This window comes from Sander lucioperca, chromosome 19, assembly GCF_008315115.2.
Source record: "Sander lucioperca isolate FBNREF2018 chromosome 19, SLUC_FBN_1.2, whole genome shotgun sequence".
In the NCBI taxonomy this organism is placed as follows: domain Eukaryota; kingdom Metazoa; phylum Chordata; class Actinopteri; order Perciformes; family Percidae; genus Sander; species Sander lucioperca.
This window is the reverse complement of record NC_050191.1, coordinates 7,807,092-7,829,908: the sequence shown is the minus strand read 5'-3', so window position 1 is coordinate 7,829,908 and position 22,817 is coordinate 7,807,092. Positions and strand designations below refer to the sequence as shown.

The 22,817-nt window shown below is 39.7% G+C and overlaps 1 protein-coding gene across 1 annotated transcript in view; it reads left to right on the top strand.

The window, feature by feature from the left end:
* The window catches only part of LOC116066120 (exostosin-1), a 269,823-nt gene that overhangs the window by 205,450 nt on the left and 41,556 nt on the right, over positions 1 to 22,817 (top strand). Inside the window, exons 3-5 of the mRNA XM_031321959.2 lie at positions 5,181 to 5,274; positions 11,234 to 11,341; positions 16,385 to 16,504. Of these exons, the coding sequence (XP_031177819.1) occupies positions 5,181 to 5,274; positions 11,234 to 11,341; positions 16,385 to 16,504 (322 nt within the window). The remainder of the gene's footprint in view (positions 1 to 5,180; positions 5,275 to 11,233; positions 11,342 to 16,384; positions 16,505 to 22,817) is intronic.

Sequence of the window (22,817 nt, the reverse complement as noted above, 5' to 3'; positions counted from 1 at the left end):
TAAATCTGCTTAGAAAAATATAATATAAATATATAAATATTGGATAGGACAGAACAACACAATGTAATTCTGCTAAATAAAACATGACATAAAATATCACATTCATTATTAATTGTGTTACAGAGAGCGTTGGGAATCTGGACAAAAAAGTCGCTAACACGATGGCTTAAGTTGCAAAACATGAAGGTGCTTTTATATACAAAAAAAACAGTGGTGAAACAGCGCAGGACGTCCACAGCAAAAAAAAAAACAAACAAAAAAAAAATATCTTTTTACACAAGGTTTCCACTAGCAAAATTCACATCACCTGTCTGGATTGTCGTCACCCTCAGACTGAGTCCCCATGCTTAGGTGGCCAGAGGCTTATATATGTTAAGCCCCTCCTACTAGACCAACCAACTCTTAATTGTTTCAATTATCTCTCACTTATGTTACCATATACAGATTTAGAATTTCACTGCTAGTTTCTACAATAAACAAATAACAGACTCTTGAAAAAAATCATTTTCCACTCATCTTACTTTAGAAAACACAGAAACTGGCACACATTTCCAACTAGAAAATCTACCCTCACCTATGACCCAGATACATGGTATCTTCCACCATCAGCGCACCTGTGTGTGATTGCTGTAGGCCCTATATGAAGCAGCACTTTGCCTCAGCTCTGGTTCAGACCCAGGGACTGGAGAGGAGAAAGAGTTCGAAATAATGGTTAAGTAAGTTTGTTGAAAAATAGAAATGACTGAAATGAATAAACTGAACTGACTAAACTAAACCAATGTAATGTGGTATTTTTAGTAACAGATTTACTGAATGATATGTATAAAAGTGTGACTGCAAATTAATTGTCAGAGTTCTTGGTGACCTGAGTAGGTTTACCATGTGCCATCCAAAAGTGACAGGACCTTTGTCACAAATTGCAATAGTTTTCACAAGTTGTATATTCAAATACAATACACATTTTCTGTAGGCTCAGTCTCCAGTGCTGGTTCCATGGTATCAAAATTGTGGATAGTTGTCATGGAAACATTAATTGGTCATGTGACAAGGGCTGGGAAAATTGGCAGAACAGGCAGCCAAGTGACAGTACTTTGATCCAATGGAAATCACAATCAGATTGGCAGAAGTCAGATTGGCAGCACTCTAGCCCAATGGATTGGGGGTGCAGGTACACTACCCTCAAGCTGGTCCCTGCACTATAAGTAATGGTGTGTAAGATATTTGTTGCCATGTCACGTCTTGTCCAGCATAGGAAGAAGGGCATTTTTTCCCCTGGAGATGTAGAAGCCTGAACCACCTGAAAGAATCCCTGAGAGATAACACCTACACACCAGACCAGGACACAAAGGCATGAGGAGGCTGCTGTGACAGCTGAAGCTGTAGAATCAATCAATGCACAAAACCGGGGAAAACAAAAACAGCATCCTGGGCTAGAGAGTCTTGGAAGATGCTCAGCAGTTGGTTTATTTGAGGAGCAGTCAGTTTCTGATGTAGAGGATTTTTATCCCGAGCTTCTGACACACCATCCCCCACTCGGACCGTTAAAAACAGGATATGATTGCCATGGCAGCAGACCTCATGGGTACATTTACAAATGATTGGCAGTTATCAGTAATTGTACGTATATGTTTCTGTATTTATTGCTTATTTCCTTTTAATGTGTTTACTGTGTTTATCTTTATGTTTGCACCATCCACCAAGGCAAATTCCTTGCAAGTGTTACTTACTTGGCAATAAATCCTTTTCTGATTCTAATTAATTGTTATGTTGTTTGCCCCCTTAAGACTTACTTTTTGAAGAATTGCTACATCAATTGATGCTACAGTGACTTCCTGTGTACATAGTTGATTGCTTTTGATTGAACTGTAACTGTATATAATGTATATATAGAGCTGTTTCCTAGCAACAGTTTTACACATCACATTAAAACCACATTTAGTACATCACTGCTTTGTAGCTAGCTGTTACTTAGAATGTATAAAGGACTTTAAGCACAAACCTAGTGACATATTTATAAATAGCTAGTGCAGTCCAGATGTGCATTAACTTATGACACAGACCCCACCGCCAACGTCACCGGTCTTCGATGAGACCGTTGGACTTCTAATTGGTGGGTAGTGGTTTTTTTTTCAGGCATCTGATTGGCCAACATCTTCTTCTTGTTCGTGCGACTTTTGTTTCCAAAAATATGCACGTGTGGACTAGGGCTTAGTCGTTGTTCAGGAAGTTTTAAAGGCACCCTGTGGAGTTTTCATGTAAACAAACAAAGTTTCTGTTAATATCCAGTGTTTCTCACAATCATAAAACATTTGCAAATACAACAAATTGAAACCTGCATTGTTTACATTGATTTTTTGTCAATAGTCCTAGCCTTAGGGCCTTCAGAACTATGTTGAACTTTTGGAATATTTTCTAACTCTGACAATAAACAACAGACTGATACACAGAGCTCTCTGTCAATGTAATACATACTGTACTTACATAACTGATGAGTGTGGACAACAATAGCCGTACCCGTCTTCTTTGTAAAGTGGTATTTAACTAGTTTGTGTTTTTTTGTATCTGGCTCGAGACGCATAATTCCTGTCAGGTCTCTGCATTGTTCATTGGCCTTGTATTTTTTTTTTTTTTGGGGTTACTTGCAGGGTCTGCTCCCTCCATACCTAGGGGCAATCCCACCGCTGCCGTGTCAGCTTTCAGCTCAGTATCACTTATGTGCATAGCGTCCATGGGTGCTCAATATTCCAGATTCAGGGTACAGGCTGCAGCTCAGGACAAAGCAGCTCCACTTTCTCTGTACTGTCCAAACCTGGCTGATCAAACAAGACGTGTTCCCAGGCTCTTTCATCAGAGATAAAGATGACATCACAAAAAAGTCATGCAGGAATTGAATCAAAGTCACAAGAATAGGATTTTGTGATATGCAGATAAGATTTAATTGTAGTAAAACTGTTTGTTGTTATTCCCAAATAACCATCTTATATATACATGTAGACATATATAAACATATGTGACAGGCGGTCTCGCTCTCTCTCTCTCTCTCTCTCTCTCTCTCTCTCTCTCAGCGGCGCTTAGAATGACCTTGTCTCTTGGTGACAAACTGGACACCTGACATCTTATTTTGCTCTCTTCCTCTTTCAAACACAGACACACACGCACACATGGGCATGCATGCACGCACACAGGTGTCTAGTGGTGAGGTTGTGGGGACAGTTGATCCCCAGACAGATTAGGCTGCAATCTGAAATCTCCTCAGGCCAGCCCTGAGATCATATGTACACACAAACACAAACACCAACACACATACACACACACACACACACACACACACACACACACACACACACACACACAGTGCCACCAGAGCTTTAAAGTCACAGATTTTAGACAGGCTGAAGTGACTTGCTAGTTGAAAAACTCCCAGTTTGAGGGAAACATGGAACAATCCAACCATTTTTATAAGGCTGCTCAGGACTGAAGAAACATTTTTAGTTTAACTTTAGAGAAATATTTTGTGTACAGGCTATTTAAATTAAATCAATGTTGTGTTTCCAACATTATTTCCATATAGAGCCTTTATTAGCCTTTGTAATAGTGCGTTCCATTTACCGAAGCTGGGAATGACGTCACACCTGAGTTGAATGTGTTCCATTTACAAGTCGGATTTTCATTGTTTTCATCAGCTCTAGCCAGGTTAGCCATTGTTAGCAATGCCAGTTTATAACAACGTATTACGTTGTTTTTGTGCATACAAACATACTAACCCTAAAGGTTGGCCCAGCAGCCTCTGGAGGATGTGTTGTTGCTGTTGTTTATAATATATAATATATAAGTGACTGGACACCTGATTGTCCAGCTGTTTAACTGACCAGCCAACATTCAGTATGTTGTTGTCATTTCCTTTACTCCACCAACAATCTATGTTTTCAGTATATAACACTCACCTCCTTTCGGCATGAAAGGTGCTTTTGAAAAGTTTGTTGCTTGATTCTTTCCTGATAACAGCAGCTGCTCATAGTGTCGATTCACAGCATTTACGATGGAAAAAGGAAAAGTTATCAAAATGTCCCTAGCATCTTCTCAAACCACTCCTGCAGCATAATCCACTTCTCTAATGATTGTGTGGGTTGAGTGTTTCCCAAACATCTCGGAATTCCTGGAGTTCTATAACTCTACTTTCCAATCCTATTAAAAAAAATTAGAGGGGACAGGGATACAACGTTGGAAAATGAATCCTTCACCATTGAAATCCATTGTTACTGCTGTAAATCCCAGCTGATTACAAGCTGCTGTCCTCCACGAAGGAGCAAGCTACAGGGAGTGATTGTTTGATACTCAAAATAGAATTTTGGTGGGTTCCTCGAAGCTCTGCAGTCTGGCTAGCATCACCCAAAATTAGCTAACCCTTCAGTAATACCTGCCTCACCCTACCCTGAGGGCAGCTATAACTCGCGCTAAAACAGTTAAATCAGTAAAATATTAGTATAATTCTTGATCTCACTTGACAGACAAGATACACTATGCTGTGGGATCAATAGTTTAGCGAATCCTTCGCTGAAGGTAGCCCTGCGTGGAGGATTCTCTCTTCACATATCTTGATCAGATGAAATGTGTTGAAGGCCATTGCTGTTTGATTATATAACCGCTGTGGACTACTTCTTTTTCTCTAGCACATTTCATTATTTATCCACTGTGTCTCTTTTGATGTGCTGAAGCTGCCGCTCTTCCTTCTACAAGCACACATTTTATGAAAGAGCTCAAGTCCTTGAAAGAAGTCTTTGCTAGCCATTTAGGAGTAAGCTGCTTTGGATTGTTTTTTGAAACATACGTGTAAGGATTCTCAGGAAATTGCAACGTCGAAACAAAGATTCGGGGTTTGACAATCATTTTTCTCTTTGCCCTTTGTTTCTTTTAGCTCTCTAGACTCTAGATCTTATTGCTACCTGGAAATTTTCCTGAAAATTACAAAAAGGAATTCAAGCTCTTGAGTTTCATGATTATTCTCTTTCTCTCTCTGTTGTCCTGTCTTTCTTTTTTCTTATACATACTGTGTTAATGTTCTCTGATAGCCCATTAGAGGAGCGTACACTAGGGAAAATGTACCCCTTTCCTTTTATACTTTTCTTTTTCTTGCCAAGATCTTCTTCGCTCATTGTCTAACCTGATTTTTGTTTGTGTAGGTTCGACTACCAGGAGCTGCTCCATAACTCCAGTTTCTGCCTGGTGCCCCGGGGCCGACGTCTTGGATCCTTCCGCTTCCTAGAGGCCCTGCAGGTGTGTTGTGTTGTGTTGCGTGTGCGTTTGCGTGTGTGTGTGCGTATGCGTGTGCTTGCATGCATGCGTGTGTGCGTGCATGCGAACAGTACATTATGTGTGTTTGCGCTGCAGTGGATTATGTTTAAAGCATATGGCAATCATGATTAAATTGATATAGCACCTTTCATTACACAGAAACCCAAAGTGCTTTACATTAAAAACAGCATAAACATTAGAACAAAGCATAAACAGAAATAACAATACAGTAAAACCATCAACACAACAAGACAATTTATAAAAACAAAGAAAATACAAATTCACCCACCCCCTTTTTATTTTTAGGAGTTCGTTGAACTTATTTCTGTCATTTTTCGCTCCCAAATTGAAGGTCAAAATGTTGCTTCAGTGCAAATTTCTCCACACTGTCAGGATGTAATTGTTCAAACCATATTATGTTCTTTTTTTATATTCCAGGCAAAAAAACAATCAAATTTCTAGAGTCTAAAAATATCAGAATCAACCTTTGAAACCCACCTTGTGAAATGTGTTTGGAGTTCAACAATATCAACTCCTCCTCAGGTGAAATACTTCAGATTCCCAGAGAACATGACATGGTATTGCAGAAAAGTAAAGTAACAAGTTCCTTTCTTGGTTATTCTCATTACTGGTAAAGGCTTATCAGACAGCCTGTGGCGCTCCAGCTGGGCACAGCAAATCAGAGAGTTCCTCGTCCTCCAGCAACTGTTGATCTTATTACTATTGACAATCTGTCATCCCCCTGACACAGAAAATGCTTGTTTCTGCTGATCCACAGAGAAAAGAAACATCCCCAGACCGCAGATGTGTTCATATTTCATTAGCACCTCGTCTCTATCTGTCTCTGTGTTGTTTTGACACTAAGTATCTCACTCTGTCCCGTGTCTGCCTGTGGCTGACTTGTTTACCTTTTTCTTGTTTTTCCTCACTTTCAAATGATGTATTCTGTTGACAACACACTGCACACTGAAGTTATAGGAATAAATAGATGGTGCTTGCTTCCACAATCAGGACTCATCTAGAGAAGCAGCGAGGCAGATGTGTACACGTTTTTACTCAGTACTTTTAGTACTTTAGTACTCAGTACGTATAGTGAAATAAGTTAGTTGACGCTTTTGATTTTAGAACAGTTACTTTACATAACTTTATTCAAGGTATACTCATACAACGGTTTGTATGATATTTTTTTCGCAAAGTTATGCACAATTTTCATGCGTTATTCTACGAATGTCCAGCGACACAAGCCAAGTGCCCCTGCAGTGTAGAACCTGTCTAGGCAACAAACTGCTCGGTTACGTTGTAACCTTGGTTCTCTGAGTAAAGAGACTATCTCTCAAGCTGTAGGCCGCTCGGAGACGGTTCCAATCAAACTATCAGTGATTCCACGCCAGCACAGATGCTTTAGATTATAGCATAGGTCGTGGCCGGGCAAGCCGGTATGTCTTAAAGAAGTATCCACGTACCTGACCTCTGGGGGATCATCCCCGTACATATGGAACGGTGGAGAGATAGGGATATGATAGAGAACTAATTAGTTCGGTTGAGGAAAGGATCAAGGTTTGGGTTAAAATGAATATGTTTGTTGTGTAACTTACAGAGCAAAAGTAAATAAGTCAACACTGACCCTTGCTTTCACACGGGATATGAACAGCGGTCTCCTGGGTGAAGGTCCTGTGTTTCTTTAACTCGTCCACCCACCCCGATCTCCTCAATACTCAGACTTTGTCGCTAGATGTTTTTTTTACGATTAACATTTTTATTCTTATTTAAAACAAACAAAACACAAAACATACAACTCACAACAGGACCACATCACCTCCCCGTCTGACCCCCCCACCCACCATCAACACCTCCTGAAACAATTCGGTTTTTCCCCTTCTCTCTTCCTTAACAAGATAAAATTACATACATACTGTATATAAATAATATTCAATACAATAAAATAACAAAATACACAATCTGTCAACCAAATAACCACAGACTTTGTCGCTCTTTAAAGTGGCTATATGTAACTTTCAGTTTGTGATGATTCTAGCGGCCACTTTGGACAAAAGCAGTAGTGTTTTTACCACACCTGCTGTAGTAAAGCTCTTTTCTTTACGGTGCTGTATTGCCCACTGTATAACCGAGTTAGCATTACCGGGAGGTCATATAGTCGCGATGAATATTTTGCTTAAGTTACAGATGCATCATTGCATTTCCAGTGTTGCATACGGTAACTTAGCCTACTTTGGATGTATCGTGAGCTAAACCTGGTAACGTTATCACTGTCACTGTGTCACGAGCCAAACCAATAGGAGATTGTTGTAGCAACCAACATAATAATAACTTAGATTAATACAGCGCATTTCATGAAACCCACGGGCGCTTGTCACAAGTAATGTTACAGGGGGACAAGGAAAAATGAAATAGTAGGCCAATACAAACACGGACTGCAAGGAACACCTCCGCGCTAAATGGAAGAGGGACGTACTTTAATGTTGGCCACTGACGTACAACCACATCGTGCACTGTTAAGTTAGTTTAGGAATAAAATACACATATTACATTCCTGAAGGCCACTTCGGAATGGGTTTTGAATCATTTACAATCCCGTAATTGTCTCCATCTGTTGAAAGCCTGCCCGAGTGTGACTCAGATTATCTTTCCATTTTATCTTTTAGTTGTTCTTTGTTTAATTTCCTTCTTTCCTGTTATGGTCCTGCCCCAGTATCCGCCATAACTACAACAGATAACTTCTAAAATAACATTAAAATACAATTAGGCCTATATAAAGACATCTCCTGCTTTATTTTACCTGGTTCCGCTGGCATACGCTAACACTGGCTTTTCCGGTGTTACAAAGAAATCTGTGACCCATCAGAATGTGTTACTGTAGCGCCGTCTACCTGCCGCAAATCATAATGTGACTTTGCGGGAAAAATCGGACCCAGGCTGAGGCCTTACTAAAAACTATATCAAAATGGCGTTCTTTTCACTGTTAGTCTCGTTTGCTGCTACAGGTCATTTAAGATCATTGTATGAAAAATTACAGAGCTTTGGAAACATTTAAAAGTTACATATAGTCAATTTAAACTACGTCACCTAACTTTTTCCTTAGAGGCAGCTCTGCATGTCCTAGCTCACTATGACGTGGGATGTAGTCTATATCCACAGCGTTCCACTTCCGGGATTGCTCCAGTGCCGTTGGAAATTCCGCCGGATGTCCCTCTTTTCAGCCGGATGTCCGTTACCTTTTTACTCCCTTTCTTTGTGTTGTAATTTTAGACTCCGGTGGATTTAGGAGGACTATGGTTAACTGCTCCGCAGATCTCTGCAGGGTAAATCCAGACAGCTAGCTAGACTATCTGTCCAATCAGAGTTTTCTGTTGCACGACTAAAACAACCTTTGAACGTACACGTTCCACCAAAACAAGTTCCTTCCCGAGACTATTTTGCAGAGGCACGTTGGCTCTGTCCGGCGCTTAGCACCGCCCAAGACGATTGTGATTGGTTTAAAGAAATGCCAATAAACCAGAGCACGTTTTTCTCCCATCCAGAAATGCTGTGTGGACTTGCCAGACCCTCCTCTGCAGCGCTGTGGAGGAAGGCCTGGCAATGCGAGACTACGTGGGATGTGTACGAATTAGAGTGCATTACTTTCGTAGATAAAAGTACAACCAGTGAATGAGGACAGCCTGCTTTATTGCACTTACTTAATTTGTTTATTTATCAGGGCCGACGTACATTAATAAACATCAATATGATGTAAATGTGTCAGATTTAAGAAAAAGAAGAAAAGAAACAAGACACGGGCTTAACTCACCTCTTTGTAGTCTGTACTTGGCACTTTTAAAAGTAACGGGCAAGTACATGCTGAACTTTGTGTTGACATTAAAGGTTGAAAAAAAATGTAAAATGTAAGTAAAGATGCACAAAGCAATAGAAAAACTGATTGGCAGTACTTGCAATTAAACGTTTATTTTAAATGCATGCCAATTATTTTAATGGCCTTTTCAGCAAATCAGACCCGAAAAAAAGAAAGAAGAGGAAAAGAAGTGTGGAAAGTTAAAAGAAATCATTAATATTCAAAGGACAGAAAAACAAAGTGACATGTACGAGGATGACGGTGAGAAACAGACAAGAAAAGGAAAAAGCCATCTCACAAAGCCAGACTAATCAAAGCAGCGAGAATCTGCGTCGACAGGTCACTGATCATGCACTCGGCATTTTGTGAATCTCCTTTAATCTCTCAGCTTCACTTGATTGAGAATCCAGTCGAACTTGAACTTTAAATGAAAATACCAGACGTATTGAATTCTTTCCCTCCCACTTTTCTCTGACACTGCTCCGCTACCTGAGACAACACAGACGAATCCCTCCATACAGTATGGCATTAAAGTGAAGCCGTAAACCTTTTATAAAGACACATTTTTGGGCATTTCAGGCCTCTATTTATATAAGACAGCTGAAGACAGAGAGGGAATGACATGCAGCACAGGGCGGAGTCGAACCTGTGGCCACTGCATCGAGGAGTAAACCTTCACGGGTGCGCGCTCTACCAGGAGAGCTACCCAGGCGCCCAGCCATAAACCTTCTAAACATTCCTGGACTAAATTGCAGACTATGTCTATGATCCGAACCCTAACCGTTCTCAATCTCTTTTATGAAAAACTTATATTATTAGTATTTATAAGCAGTATGTCAACCCTTAATGAATGGTACTATTCATAAATATAAGGTGATTTGAGGTGTTAATCAATGCATTTGTCAACAAAGATGACTGCTCATATGGCTGGTGTATAGTTGTATATACTTTTATACAGCACTATCAACTCTGCTGAAAATGTAAACTATTTTTCATTAAACCTGCTTTCATAGATAAGAAAGGAAACTTTGGCTAGTTCCCATTCGCATTAATTTAATATCTGTTATATAATTTAAACTGAGAACATAATGAAAGTACACCACGGGATTATGAATGAGGCATACAATATGTGAAAGCAAAATAAATTATCCAGAAAACTGCATATTTTCCAGGTTAATAATTACACCGTTTGATAGCGCAGCAGAGTGCACAATCAACTCCTATCCATTAACCACGAATGATGCACACTTCCAAGAGCCTCATCATAATCTGACTTTCCTGCAACAAAAAGAGCTCCTGATGGATTAAGTCGCATTAATGAATCCTCTAAATATTGATGCATGCAGGGAAAATAAATAAATACAATTTATTAATCTTTTTGGCAACTTCGTTTGTTTCTGCAAAACTCTCATATGGAACACTTTGAAAGAGTCTCATTAGAGAGGAAGTGCCTAAGAGGATGATATAAATCCCTCAGTGGAGGGAAAAATAGATCCTTCCCAGTGCTCTGCTTTAAACTTCTGGTTTGACTTCATGTGTTACTGGGATTTTTCTCCCTCGCTCTCAAGCTGTAAAAACTTGTCAACAGAAAACATTTTATTTTCTTCTTTGAGACAAAACAATCTTCTGACAGAAAAACATGATAAATGATGTGTTGCAAACTAACAATAACATCTAATACTTAAAAAAGTAGAAAATAAATGTACACTGTATTTTTTTATTTTATTTTATTCTACCTTTATTTAAAGAAAAAGGCAGCTTGTGCAACACGGCCTTACAAAGAAAGATATACCAGTGTTCCATTCTACGGTTGTATAAAGAAGACAAAACCTCTTTCTCATACAACTTGCAATGATGAAATGTACACTGTAGACAAAATATCTCCCTAAAACAAGCACACACACAAGGTTAGGTGCTTCTCAATAAATCATTATAATTTTATTCATGTGAACTCTGACAATGTTTGACTACTCCTATAGTCCTTTCCTTCATCCGTTATATAAAGATAATTTGCTGCTCCACTATCATTTGTTCAACTCCGGTCCCCCAAAAAGAATGATTTTCTTTTGCTCTCGCTTCTCTCTTTCCTAACAGGCTGCTTGTATCCCGGTTATTCTGAGTAACGGCTGGGAGCTTCCCTTCTCTGAAGTCATCGACTGGAGGAAAGCCGCCATCATTGGAGATGAGAGACTTCTGTTACAGGTAAAAAAAAAACAAAAAACAAAGATGGAGGGATGGAAGGATAAAGGGTGGACGTCTTACAGGAAGGATGCACAAGAGGATATACATAGAAGGGACAAGGAGGGACATTTATTATTGCATTATACATTTACAGCAGATAGGTGGATGGAGGCGGTGTTGGAATTACATTGTGGCTTTCAGGGGGTGGGAGGGTACTTTAGTGTACACATACATGAATGGCATGACATGAATGTCCTGTATATGCAAAAGAATAACTTCCAACTACCTTGTTATTACCATTCCATGATAATTATGAACCCACAGTCTCAAATGCAGAAGATTTTCACTCGAAAGACAGCGTGTGATGCATTGAGTGCGCACCCACGCATGCATAGCCACAGCCGGAATAGGCAGCATTGTGTTTATTAATAATTTAATAATTGTTTAAACCTTCCTCACACTCTATAGCATCACAAGATAAAATATGCCCTTTCAGCATGGGCTAATTCAGTTTCTAGGTAGTGAAATGCCACCATATTCCCCAAATATAATTGTCATCTCTGGCTCCAAATCCCATCTGGGCAATCACAAAGATCCAGCTGGGGCGGATTCAAACACAGAAGCACAGCACATACATCCAGCCTCGCTGTTAGAATCTATAGGAATAGATTTGTGCTCCAAATCTATTAAGAAATGGACGTTTACTCGATAAATAGTGATTCGGGACAACAGTTTCTGAGCAAGAAAACCAACCAGAATAACGGAGAGTTTGGTATTATCAACATGAGGAGTTGTTTTTGTGGGTTGAAATTAAATTAAATTTCAGCTCAGTGTTTAATTAACTGTTAGCATATATCAACACATAACTGATGTGTAGACACTCAGTTCAACAAGGGAGGGAAATCTAATTGCAGTCATGTGGCTTTTAGTAAATTGTATTTCATTCTGACATGACAGCTGTGATATTCCCTCACACCTCCGCCAGGAACTATTTTTATCTGAGACGGATTATTCTACAATTCTCTCCTTCTGTTCCTTTTTATTACAGCAGCGTGCAGAACCTGTGATATTTACATTCTCTAATTACTTGCTTTATTTCTACGCGCCACCTGCATGACCTATACATCCACCTGGACAGCACAGAGGTGTGAAAGTGTGTGTGTGTGTGTGTGTTGGAGACTGTTCGAGTCTCCCTTTAATTAATGTCCCCTATCAGCCCTCTCGATCAACAGAAGTACATTTTCAGGATAATTGCCTGACAAACAACAACAAACTTCAAACTAGCAAGCTTCACGCTAAAACTGGCAAGTTTTGAAGAAAATTTGGATCGTGCAACAAGGCGGGCCTGCTTGGTTCTTTCGGGGAATGATTGTAAAGATTTACAAAGAATTTGTTTACAGCATTTCCTCTCTAACTGGGACGTTTTGAGACCTATATGAGAGGATTGCTGTGGACAAAAGTACACACTGGAATACACTGGTAAGAGCAAATTACATTTATCCATGTATCCAGCTAATTTAAATAGCTCACGTTACTGTATTGTGTGAACAGTATGTGGCGTTTTCTTTGGTGGGGTGCAAATGTTCCACCAAAACAAGTTCCTTCCCGAGACTATTTTGCCAAGCCATCGTCACCGCGTCCGGAGATCAGTGCCGCCCAAGACGATTATTGTATGTATTGTATTACATTTTACATTATTACAATATTGTATTACATATTGTACGTTTAATGCAGGCACCTCACCGATATCACTGATGCTCGGGAGATGGATTTGATGATCAATTCATTGTTTAAGTAAATTTAGTAAAGCAATGTAAAGATGCCAAAAAAGACTGTTGGATGGACAAAGCAAGCAATTTTCCAACTTGGACTCTGGTAAATGGTGATTTTATAGACAAAACGATAAATGGATTAATCAAAAAAAAGGAATCAATAGATTAATGATGATCTAAATCAACAAAGAGCATATAAAATATGTAACATATGGGTCATAAAATAAGTTAACTTTTTACCCCTAAAGCACATTAAAAAAATTCTGTTTTCACATGAGAAATATATTTCACGTAAACATTAAAATCACATGTAACATTTGAGACTTGCCAAATTGTGAACGTGTTTACACGTGATGTCTTATTTTTAAGACATAAACTAATCTGCACTAATCTTACTATATGTTGATTCATTAGATGTGAAAGGGTGTTTTATATGTAAACTTGTGTGGTTTGTAAGCTTTAATGGATACTATTCGTGCAGAGCAGGTTAATGGGTGTGGCTCCTTCTTTAAAAACAAAGCTTCCCAGACGTCGAGGACACCTTGAAGCAGCTTATTTTGTTTCCTGCCTTACTGAAACAGCTGGCAAGGTGCCCAGACTTCAATCCGTTTCTGCAAAGGAAGTGTCAGAATAGACTCCTTCAAGCTCAGGAATTGGGCTTTATTGCACAGTCAATGAAAAACATCATTAAAAGCATTAAAATACCCAGAAACCATTTCATTATTTGGTGTAGGTGACACGATCTGTACAGTATAATACAAATACAAGAATAAACATGTTTGTGGTTGGTAAACAGATAGTGGATATTTACCCTCTTTCTTTTTTTTCCTCAGTTACAAACACACGCACACATGCACACAGACACACATACACACACACACACACACACACACACACACACATACACACACACACACACACACACACACACACACACACTTAATGTTCAACACAACATCGGAGCTCTAACACCTGCTGAGATAGTTGAATCTCATTACTTTCAATTACATCACTGAGAACTGCAATACGTGACTATTTAATATGTAGTTTCTATTCCCCCTGTGGAGAGGAGACATGAACAACACACACACCCACACACACACACAATGCCCCTGCTGAGAAACATAAACACTATTAGAGTCAATCGAGGGGATGAGAATTGAGCTGATTTGATTGGTGTTGTTTATATTCTACCTCAGAGAGCTGAACAATTAAAGCTCGCTCTGCTGTCGACGGATCCTACTGACGTCAACAGCAACACGACCTCCTTTACTGTGTCTTCAGACTAGAACTCTTCATTTTAACGCTCTTTTAGTTTTCAGATTTCCCAAACTAAACTGGGAATTTATCGTTTATCTTGTACAAACAAGTAGTTAAAAAGGTGTGAAAGTCAAACAGAAAATTAAAATTACTACAAACTGTTTTGCCAGATCCCTCTGCATCAGCAACCCTGCTGCGTAAGTGAAGGTAAATGTCATAAATATGACTGTAATATAACTGGTTAACAGTGAGGTGCAAATTCAAAATATAACCATGCCAAAAGTAAACAGTTAACGGTGAGGATCATGAATTAACAGGTTGGGTGGTAGTTTCCTCGTGCAAAAGAAATACAAAAATCATGAACATGATTAGAAGCCCATTGATCACAACATGAGGAATGAAGCCAAGCAGCTCACGACTCTTTGATTGAAAGTCCCCAAAGATTTTCCTGGAGGGCGACCAATGTTTCAAGCTTTGGTTGCTCTTAACAAACTGATATAAGCACCATCAGTCACTATTACACTGACCGTGTTGGCACAATAACTTTCAGAGAAGAGGATTTGTGTTTTTGGCCAGAACAGCAGAAGGGCCCTGGGCTCAAACTCCACCACCACCTCTTAAGGGCTGATGAGGCTCTTCAGGAACATTGGCTGCAATGCTGCTCATTCCCTTTTCAGCTTCATTGTCAAGCTGAGCGGGTCAGCTGAGGTCATGTCTGACCTCATCAAGGAGGTAGTTTGTTTTTCTCCAAACTGAGCATCAAAAGAGCTTCCTGCTCCGTCTCCATTGGTACATCAGGAGGTTTAGCTCCCTGGTCAGGTTGGCAGGATCCTCATCTTTCCTCCTTCTTAATTTCATCCCTCCACTGTCTCTCCCTGAGGGTGGTTACTGCTGCAAGGCACAGACAGCTGCTCAGCCCTCCATGACAATGTGAGCTGGGACCTCGGCTTGCTTTTGGTGCACCAGGAACAAGATTCCAATAGGTCTGCAGAGTTTTTTGGTACATGCTGTTGCAGAAACACAACTGAATGACAGGAAAAGAAATGAACAATCATTAATACCTTCCTGGAGCAGTATGTGGTGTACGGAAAGTTGAAAGTACAGAGATACAAACTCAGTTAGGTTTGAATCTTACTTTTGTTTTGACGGTTTTCTGTTCTTTACCAATGTTATGATGTTATAGTTTTAATATCAATGAGAATGATTTGACAAATGCGCTTCCATTGTAATTGCTGAAATAATTAACTGATGGACAGAAAATGAATTGGTTAAATTAAAAGCTGGTTCCAGCTTCTAAAACATGAGGATTTGAGTGTTGATCGGCACCACTTGCAAGAAGACCACCACTTGCAAGAAGCGAGGCAAAATAGATATCTGAAGTAATAGATAAATGATTGAAATGTCCAGCTTCTGTCCCTCCATGTGTCAGTATGAATGCAAACTTTACCAAACCCACTGACAAAAGAAACCAAGTCTTAGCATCAACAATTCCAGGATCATTTGTGTGAAAACATATTGTACAAATATCCACTTTTATATAATTGAAAGTGGTAAATAACTGGATTTTAAAACACATTTGGAACAGGAAGGTGTCGGTGAAGGAGTTCTTAATCACATGTGATAGAGCTGTGTACGTCAGACACAAAAAAGAATTGTTCTGCTCTGAACCATTCATTTATTTAAAGGCCCTTTCAAGTCGACACTTAAAAGTATCTACCATAGGTGTGAAGAGAGTATTACAGATGGACAGCAGGAGGTTTAGTTACCAAACTGTCCTGGGGATAATGTAGTTGACAGAGCAAGATGTGGGGGTAAAAGAGTCTTCAGGGAAGAAAAGAATTCCCTCTAATCTCTTCTGCACATCCACAGAATTACTTATGCTTCCTCCACCTGTCTGCTGGCTTTAAAAGTTTTTTTTTCCTCCACACACCGGTTCTCATCCTCTCACTCAACATTAAATCATAAAATCTAACTCAATCTATCTCACTGTCATTTTTGTCCTCTGGCTTTTCTTCCTCTCCTCTTCCTCCAGGTTCCCTCCATTACCCGGTCTGTGGGCCGTGACAGGATCTTGGCTCTCCGCCAGCAGACTCAGTTCCTCTGGGATGCCTACTTTTCTTCTGTAACCAAAATCGTCTTAACTACTCTGGAGGTAAGCTTGGGGGGGGGGGTCCTTAATGGGAGTTTTGGATTGAGTTTTGTCAGGAGAGCTTGATTCAATCAACCAAACGGCTATGTCTTGTTTTATACTGTATATCGCTGCTGGCAATGCCTCACCTCCCAGAGAGACACATTTTAAAAGAAATCTTTCTCCAGTTGTCAGTTATATTTTTCTAGAGGTTAGCTGAATGTGCACCCTTTTTTCAGCAATATTCAGCTCCATATTCATACATTTCCACCCAGAAGCTGCTCAGAACAAGCAACCTTCTTACACAGAGGATAGCACCACTAAAGTAATTGGGGGTTCTTTGTCTTGCTCAAGGGCACCTGGAAAGTAGAAAGTTAGCTTTTTTTTTGCTGTTTTTTACAAAACTGTATTTTTCAATCAACTTCCAGTCAGCACATACAAATCATCTTAAATACAACTTCTGAGCACAACATGTCAACACTTGAACAGTCAGATCTGAGGTTAATGTGACTTAAAGGAGAACTCCGGGCAATTTTTACGTTAATCTTGATCGCTATAAGTATGTGAGTACTGTCGATAGCAGGAAAAACGAGCCGAATCGGTGCTAGCTAACTGGAGCTGCTGCAGCTAATGCCGAGAGCTCCCACTTAGCTAGAACAGCAGTTTTGGGGGTATATCATAAAGAGTGTTAAATATCATAAAAAAGTTTATTTCCCCCTCGAAAATAGGTAATTGAGCACTGTAGTGGTTATGATCATATCAGTGACTATGTAACTACATGGAAACGGGCCAAATGATGCCTGTTTCTTGTACAGTAATAGCGTTACTGTAGGCTAGCTCTAGCTCCATAGGTTACTCCAAGTGTTACTCTTTGTGAACCTCCGCTCTTCACTCTTCTCACACCACGCTCCGATCTGCACACTGCTGTTTACCTTTTCCTGCTACAACTGAAATCCCATGGGACTTCAGCGCAAGACTACAGCCAGCCTTCTGTAACGCTGTTACTTTACAAGAACCAGGCATCATTTGGCCCGTTTCCATGTAGTTACATAGTCACTGATATGATCATAACCACTACAGTGCTCAATTACCTATTTTTGAGGGGGAAATAAACTTTTTTTGCCGCAAAAATTTCGCCGCGAAAGCATGAACTGTCCTCTGGAGGACATCCACCAGACCAGTGGGTACCCATGGATTGTTGTCGGCCGCGGCAGGTGAGGAAGGCGGGGAGGAATTAGAAGGATGCCGGTCGGCCCTGCTAGCCTGGCTAAGGCAACTAACACACAGTTCGCCACTGCAGAGACTACTATTCACCAACGGCAGATGGATAGCACACAAAATGGATATATATGCTACAAATACACACAGAACTGCTGCTTGATGATTATTACCGAAGCCTGGCTGAACACATTCACTCATCCCAGACGGCAGCTAGCAGCTAACAGGGTAGGTGAATTTAAACAATGTCTGAGTTGAAAACGCATCTTGTTGTCATGTAAGGGCCCTGTTCATGTTGCACAGACATTTTAATTGCATTTTGTGTCTGTTAAGAGGCACAAAGGCACTCTTTATGATATACCCCCAAAACTGCTGTTCTAGCTAAGTGGGAGCTCTCGGCATTAGCTGCAGCAGCTCCAGTTAGCTAGTACCGATTCGGCTCGTTTTTTTTGCTATCGACAGTACTCACATACTTAGAGCGATCAAGATTAACGTAAAAATTGCCCAGAGTTCTCCTTTAATTTGACTCCAGTCAAATGGAAATGTGATTAGCGCCGGCTTTAGATTTTAGACTTTTTTGTATTTTCTTGGATTTACTTTGACTTAAATTTTTACACAGACAAAATCCTAAATGGTGATGTTTCCAGCGAAGAAAGCTGTTGACACAACATTGAAATGCAAAATTAGCATTTATTCAGAGTCCCATATTCACTCCCCTTATAACTCTGTTTTGGTCTCCACCAACTGCCACCAGCTGTTTAATGCTCTATGTTCACCAGCTAGTCCCTAACATTGGGTGTCTGCCATTTGGTACTGAGCAGGTAGCACACAGTCGGTTTATCAGAGAGTTTAAGATGAAAGCAGCTGCATCTGCAAACAAGGTAATTTCATCCATTTATACATAAAATATTGCTTAATTCAGCTTTAAATGATTCTACTGAGTTTATTGCTTAATGGTTACATGAACACATGAACAGTAAAACATGAACAGTTAAAGCCAATTCTGAGACATTTGCTACTGTATGATTGTTTTGATTATGATCTAACTTGAAGAACCATTGTCCATCTTATTAACGTGCAGCATAAGTAATACAACCAATGTCACTGGCAAATATTAGGAAGGAGTACATTTATGCACACAGTAGTCTCGCATTGCCAGACCTTCCTCCACAGTGCTGCAAAGGAAGGTTTGGCTAGTCCACACAGCATTCCGCGATGGGAGAAAAACGTGCTCCAGTTTATTGGAATTTCTTTAAACCAATCACAATCGCCATCTGCGGTGCTAAGCGCCAGACGGAGCAACGGCGCCTCGGGAAGGAACTTGTTTTGTTTATGTGCTCGTTCAAAAGTTGTTTTAGTCGTGCAACAGAAAACTCAGAACCCTGCAGAGATCGAAGGAGCAGTTAACCATAGTCCTCATAAATCCACCGGAGAAAGTGTAGAAAGTGGAAGGTGATGGACACCCGGCCGAAAACGAAATCCGGCAGAATTTTCGGTGGCACCTGAACAAACCTGGATATGAGATGTCATCGATATAGACTATGAACACAGCAATCTGAGAAACTTTGACAAAGAAAAGTTTCATTTTAACATGATATGTAGGGTGGAAACAAGCATTTTGAAATTTTAAACACAATGTTGGCATGAAGGGCAGAGTGAAGTGCCAAATGTGAAGGAGGTCTGTACTGTCTGGCAGCCCTCAGGTTAGAGAGGCTGCAGTGTGTGTGTGGGTGTATCTGCCTGCTCTCAAGACTAGAAAACTAAAGGCTGCCTCATTAAATGACCTCGCTAGATCCAGTGTAAAAGATGAACATGTCTCATTGGAGTATAGGAAACCTTCCTCCTCTCATTTTCTTCTCTGTTGTTGTTAGTTCTCTTCCTCGCAGCCTTGATTCAGTCCTCGGGGACTGTTCGCTCTCTGAATTCAGACACAGAACATAATAATCCTCTTAATTACCACCATTATCATCATCACACAAACATCAGTACAATCGCTATGATGTCTCTTGTAGCACACATTATTGTTTGCAATTATCATTACATTCTATCATCACTTGCATCATTGCATTAACATTGAAGTCGCCATCGCCACTAAAGCCCAAGCTCGTTCAGATGGGATTAGAGTCCAAAACAAAATCTAGAGATATAATTACTAACACTGGACATCAGTCATTTGCATACACATTAGAATTAAATTAAAATCACAGAATTTTGTCCTCAATTTAATTTTTGAAAACAGTGTGAAAGTGCATGTTTTAAGGTTGTTTTTAACCACATACATTTGAGATGTATTGTCATACAGTGCATAGTTTGAAGAATTACACTTTGGAATAGAAAAGAGAGTTCCTTTATTAATCATAATTGAAAAGGCAGTGCTTTTTACAAACATTATTAATGGGAAAAAACTTGAACAGCATCAGAGCTGACTAGAAATTTAGATCAAGTCATTATCTGGTATTAGTCTTAAATTATTTAAAAATAAATTGTGGTGGTGCATCCCTTTTTTACATTCGGATTAGGTATTGTGCCTTTGAATGTTTTATAATAAACTCAGTTTATTCAACAACAATCAAGATTCATGATTAATGATTAATGAATGTAGCCTGTGTACTGTAATACATTGAACCATTTCAGTGGATTAAAGTGACAGGAATATAGAACATGTATTGTTCGTTAAAGTGTTTGCATTAAGCCGACTATCTATTTGTAGATAGCAGAGTATAACAGATTGGTTGATCAACAGACAAGCCTCCTAAATCTTGACCTTATTATGTTTCTTCACCTTTCAGCCTAATAATAGAAATAATTTTCAAATTGGAGCATTTTTTCTCTAAAAATCAAAGCACAAACAACACCTTAGTGACACCCCCAACTGCCCAGAGCTAGCAGGGTATGAAATTAGACAGAAACCCACTGACAGCCATATACTGCTACAGCCATACGCTCTGCTGGCCAGATGTGCTAAAAAGTCCGAGCCAGCATGCCACCAGGCTAAATGAGTGAAATGAGGCGTTGTTGATAACTGTTGTGGCCCACATACTGACAGTTGTGTGTGTGTGTGTGTGTGTGTGTGTGTGTGTGTGTGTGTGTGTGTGTGTTGTGTGAGCTGGCTGTAAGTGCCAATTTTCCACAGTTCATCAGACAGCTCTGAAATTGGAGGGGAAACCAGAATGCCTCAAAAAATGTGTTCTTCCATACTTTATTCTCAGTATTTTATAGATATTAAAATAGATTTGAAAATGTTAAATATTTTTATTTAAGTTAAAATAGTTTTGTTTTTAATAATCTTACAGTGGATATCAATTATTTATCAAAAATCAAAAGAAAAAGAGCATTTTTGTTACTTTTAAATGCTTTTCACCGTCACAATAAATGTCATAGTTTGTGGTCACTTCAATCAATCAATCAATCAATCAATACATTATTTACAGTACTCTAAAATTAAAGATTAAAAATATAGATAGTGATGTGCCTTATTTAAAAGCATAATAGCATAATCATACAGTAACATCATCAGATTAGGGTGTATTTTGGTGGTTTCCATACATTTATATAGCATTAGGCTTCACTCACTCAAAACCATCACACCTTTAGAAAGTCTGCTGGGTTTCGTCAGACGGGGACCAGGATTTATCGGCTGAATTGGTGACAAGCGGAGGGGAAACCGAGCTAATGGTGCTGAGCTTTCCTCATATGAAAGACATTTTTTCGCTCAAATCCCACAAAAGCTTGTCACCCAGCATCTGCTGAGCCAGCCGGCTACATGATCATCCCTCGTTCAGCGTCAGTCAACACCTTTCATCCCTTAATAATAGAACACAAATACAGTATGTGTGTGTCACTCTAACTTTGTATTTGTGTTGTGGCCACTCTTTCATTCCTGCCATGTCATAGGAAATATGTGTTTTGTGTGTACATTTACTCAAGTACTGTGCTTAAGTACACCTTTGAAGTACTTGCACTTTAGTTGAGTATGATGTCACAGCAGTATCAATCAGTATTCATCAATCAATCAGTATTCGGGGCACAGGGAAAGTAAAAACAGATCGCTATTTATACCACTAAAAAGGCTCAAAATATCACCACACTTCAACGGTAGCATAATGAGGGTCTCTAAATGTTAACCGAAGCATTGAGAACTTTGTAAGTGTACAGACAGTTTATTAAAAAGATAGATTGTAAAGACAGTCACGTTCTCGTATAGAGGTGGCCGCCGTCTTGGGAGCTACTGTCTTTCCCTGTTCCCCGAATACTAGCGTTGTAAGCTAATCAGCGGTCCGCGCTAGTTTGTTTCAAGCTACAAACACATTCGATTAGAATGAAAACATGTCCCAGAGAGCGATCGAGTGGGTACACATCTGTTATTAACCCCTAGGTTCATTTTGCGCCGGAATTGTCCTTTAAGTAAAGGATTTGAATACTTCCACCACTGAGCAGCAGTGCAGAGTCCTTAAAGGAGCTTCATATTTCAAAGCTTTTAAAACTTTACTATCATTTTAAAACTAATAGTGTCATGAACGGTAATAACTAAGAAGGAACCCGTTAGTCCGACATGAGTTTAACCTGCTTTTTTATTGATAAGCGTACACGTTTTCGAGTCATTCACTGGGCTAACACAGATGACGTCACAACCGCGACTATGGTAGCCTGCAGTCATCTAGCATTACATCTCCCCCTTTTAGTGGGTAAACTAAACATTAACATTAACATTAACTAACCTGAGATACACATCTCATCACATGAACATTGATATAATGAACTTAACAGTCTTTAACTCTAGGACTCTGGGGTAGACTGCCCTCCATCTACAGCAACGTAGGGATTATTCTGCCCTCCATAGTTGCTGTTCCTATGTGGGTTTGTTGAACAGTCCTTGAGTGGTTGCCGTGTAACCTCAGCGTCACCACATTGAGTGTGGACTCAGATATTTAAACTAATTTTCTCTTGACATCCTTGTTGCTGAACTTGACGTTTGTGTATTCAGAGGCCCAGCAGCAGGTTGAAGTTGTTCCATTGGTCTTCCTCTGAGGCCCCCTAAAGACCCGCAGCACTCATCCGACTAACCTGACCTTTTGTAACAAGCCAGATGGATAATATTAGCTAAATAACTAATGGACTC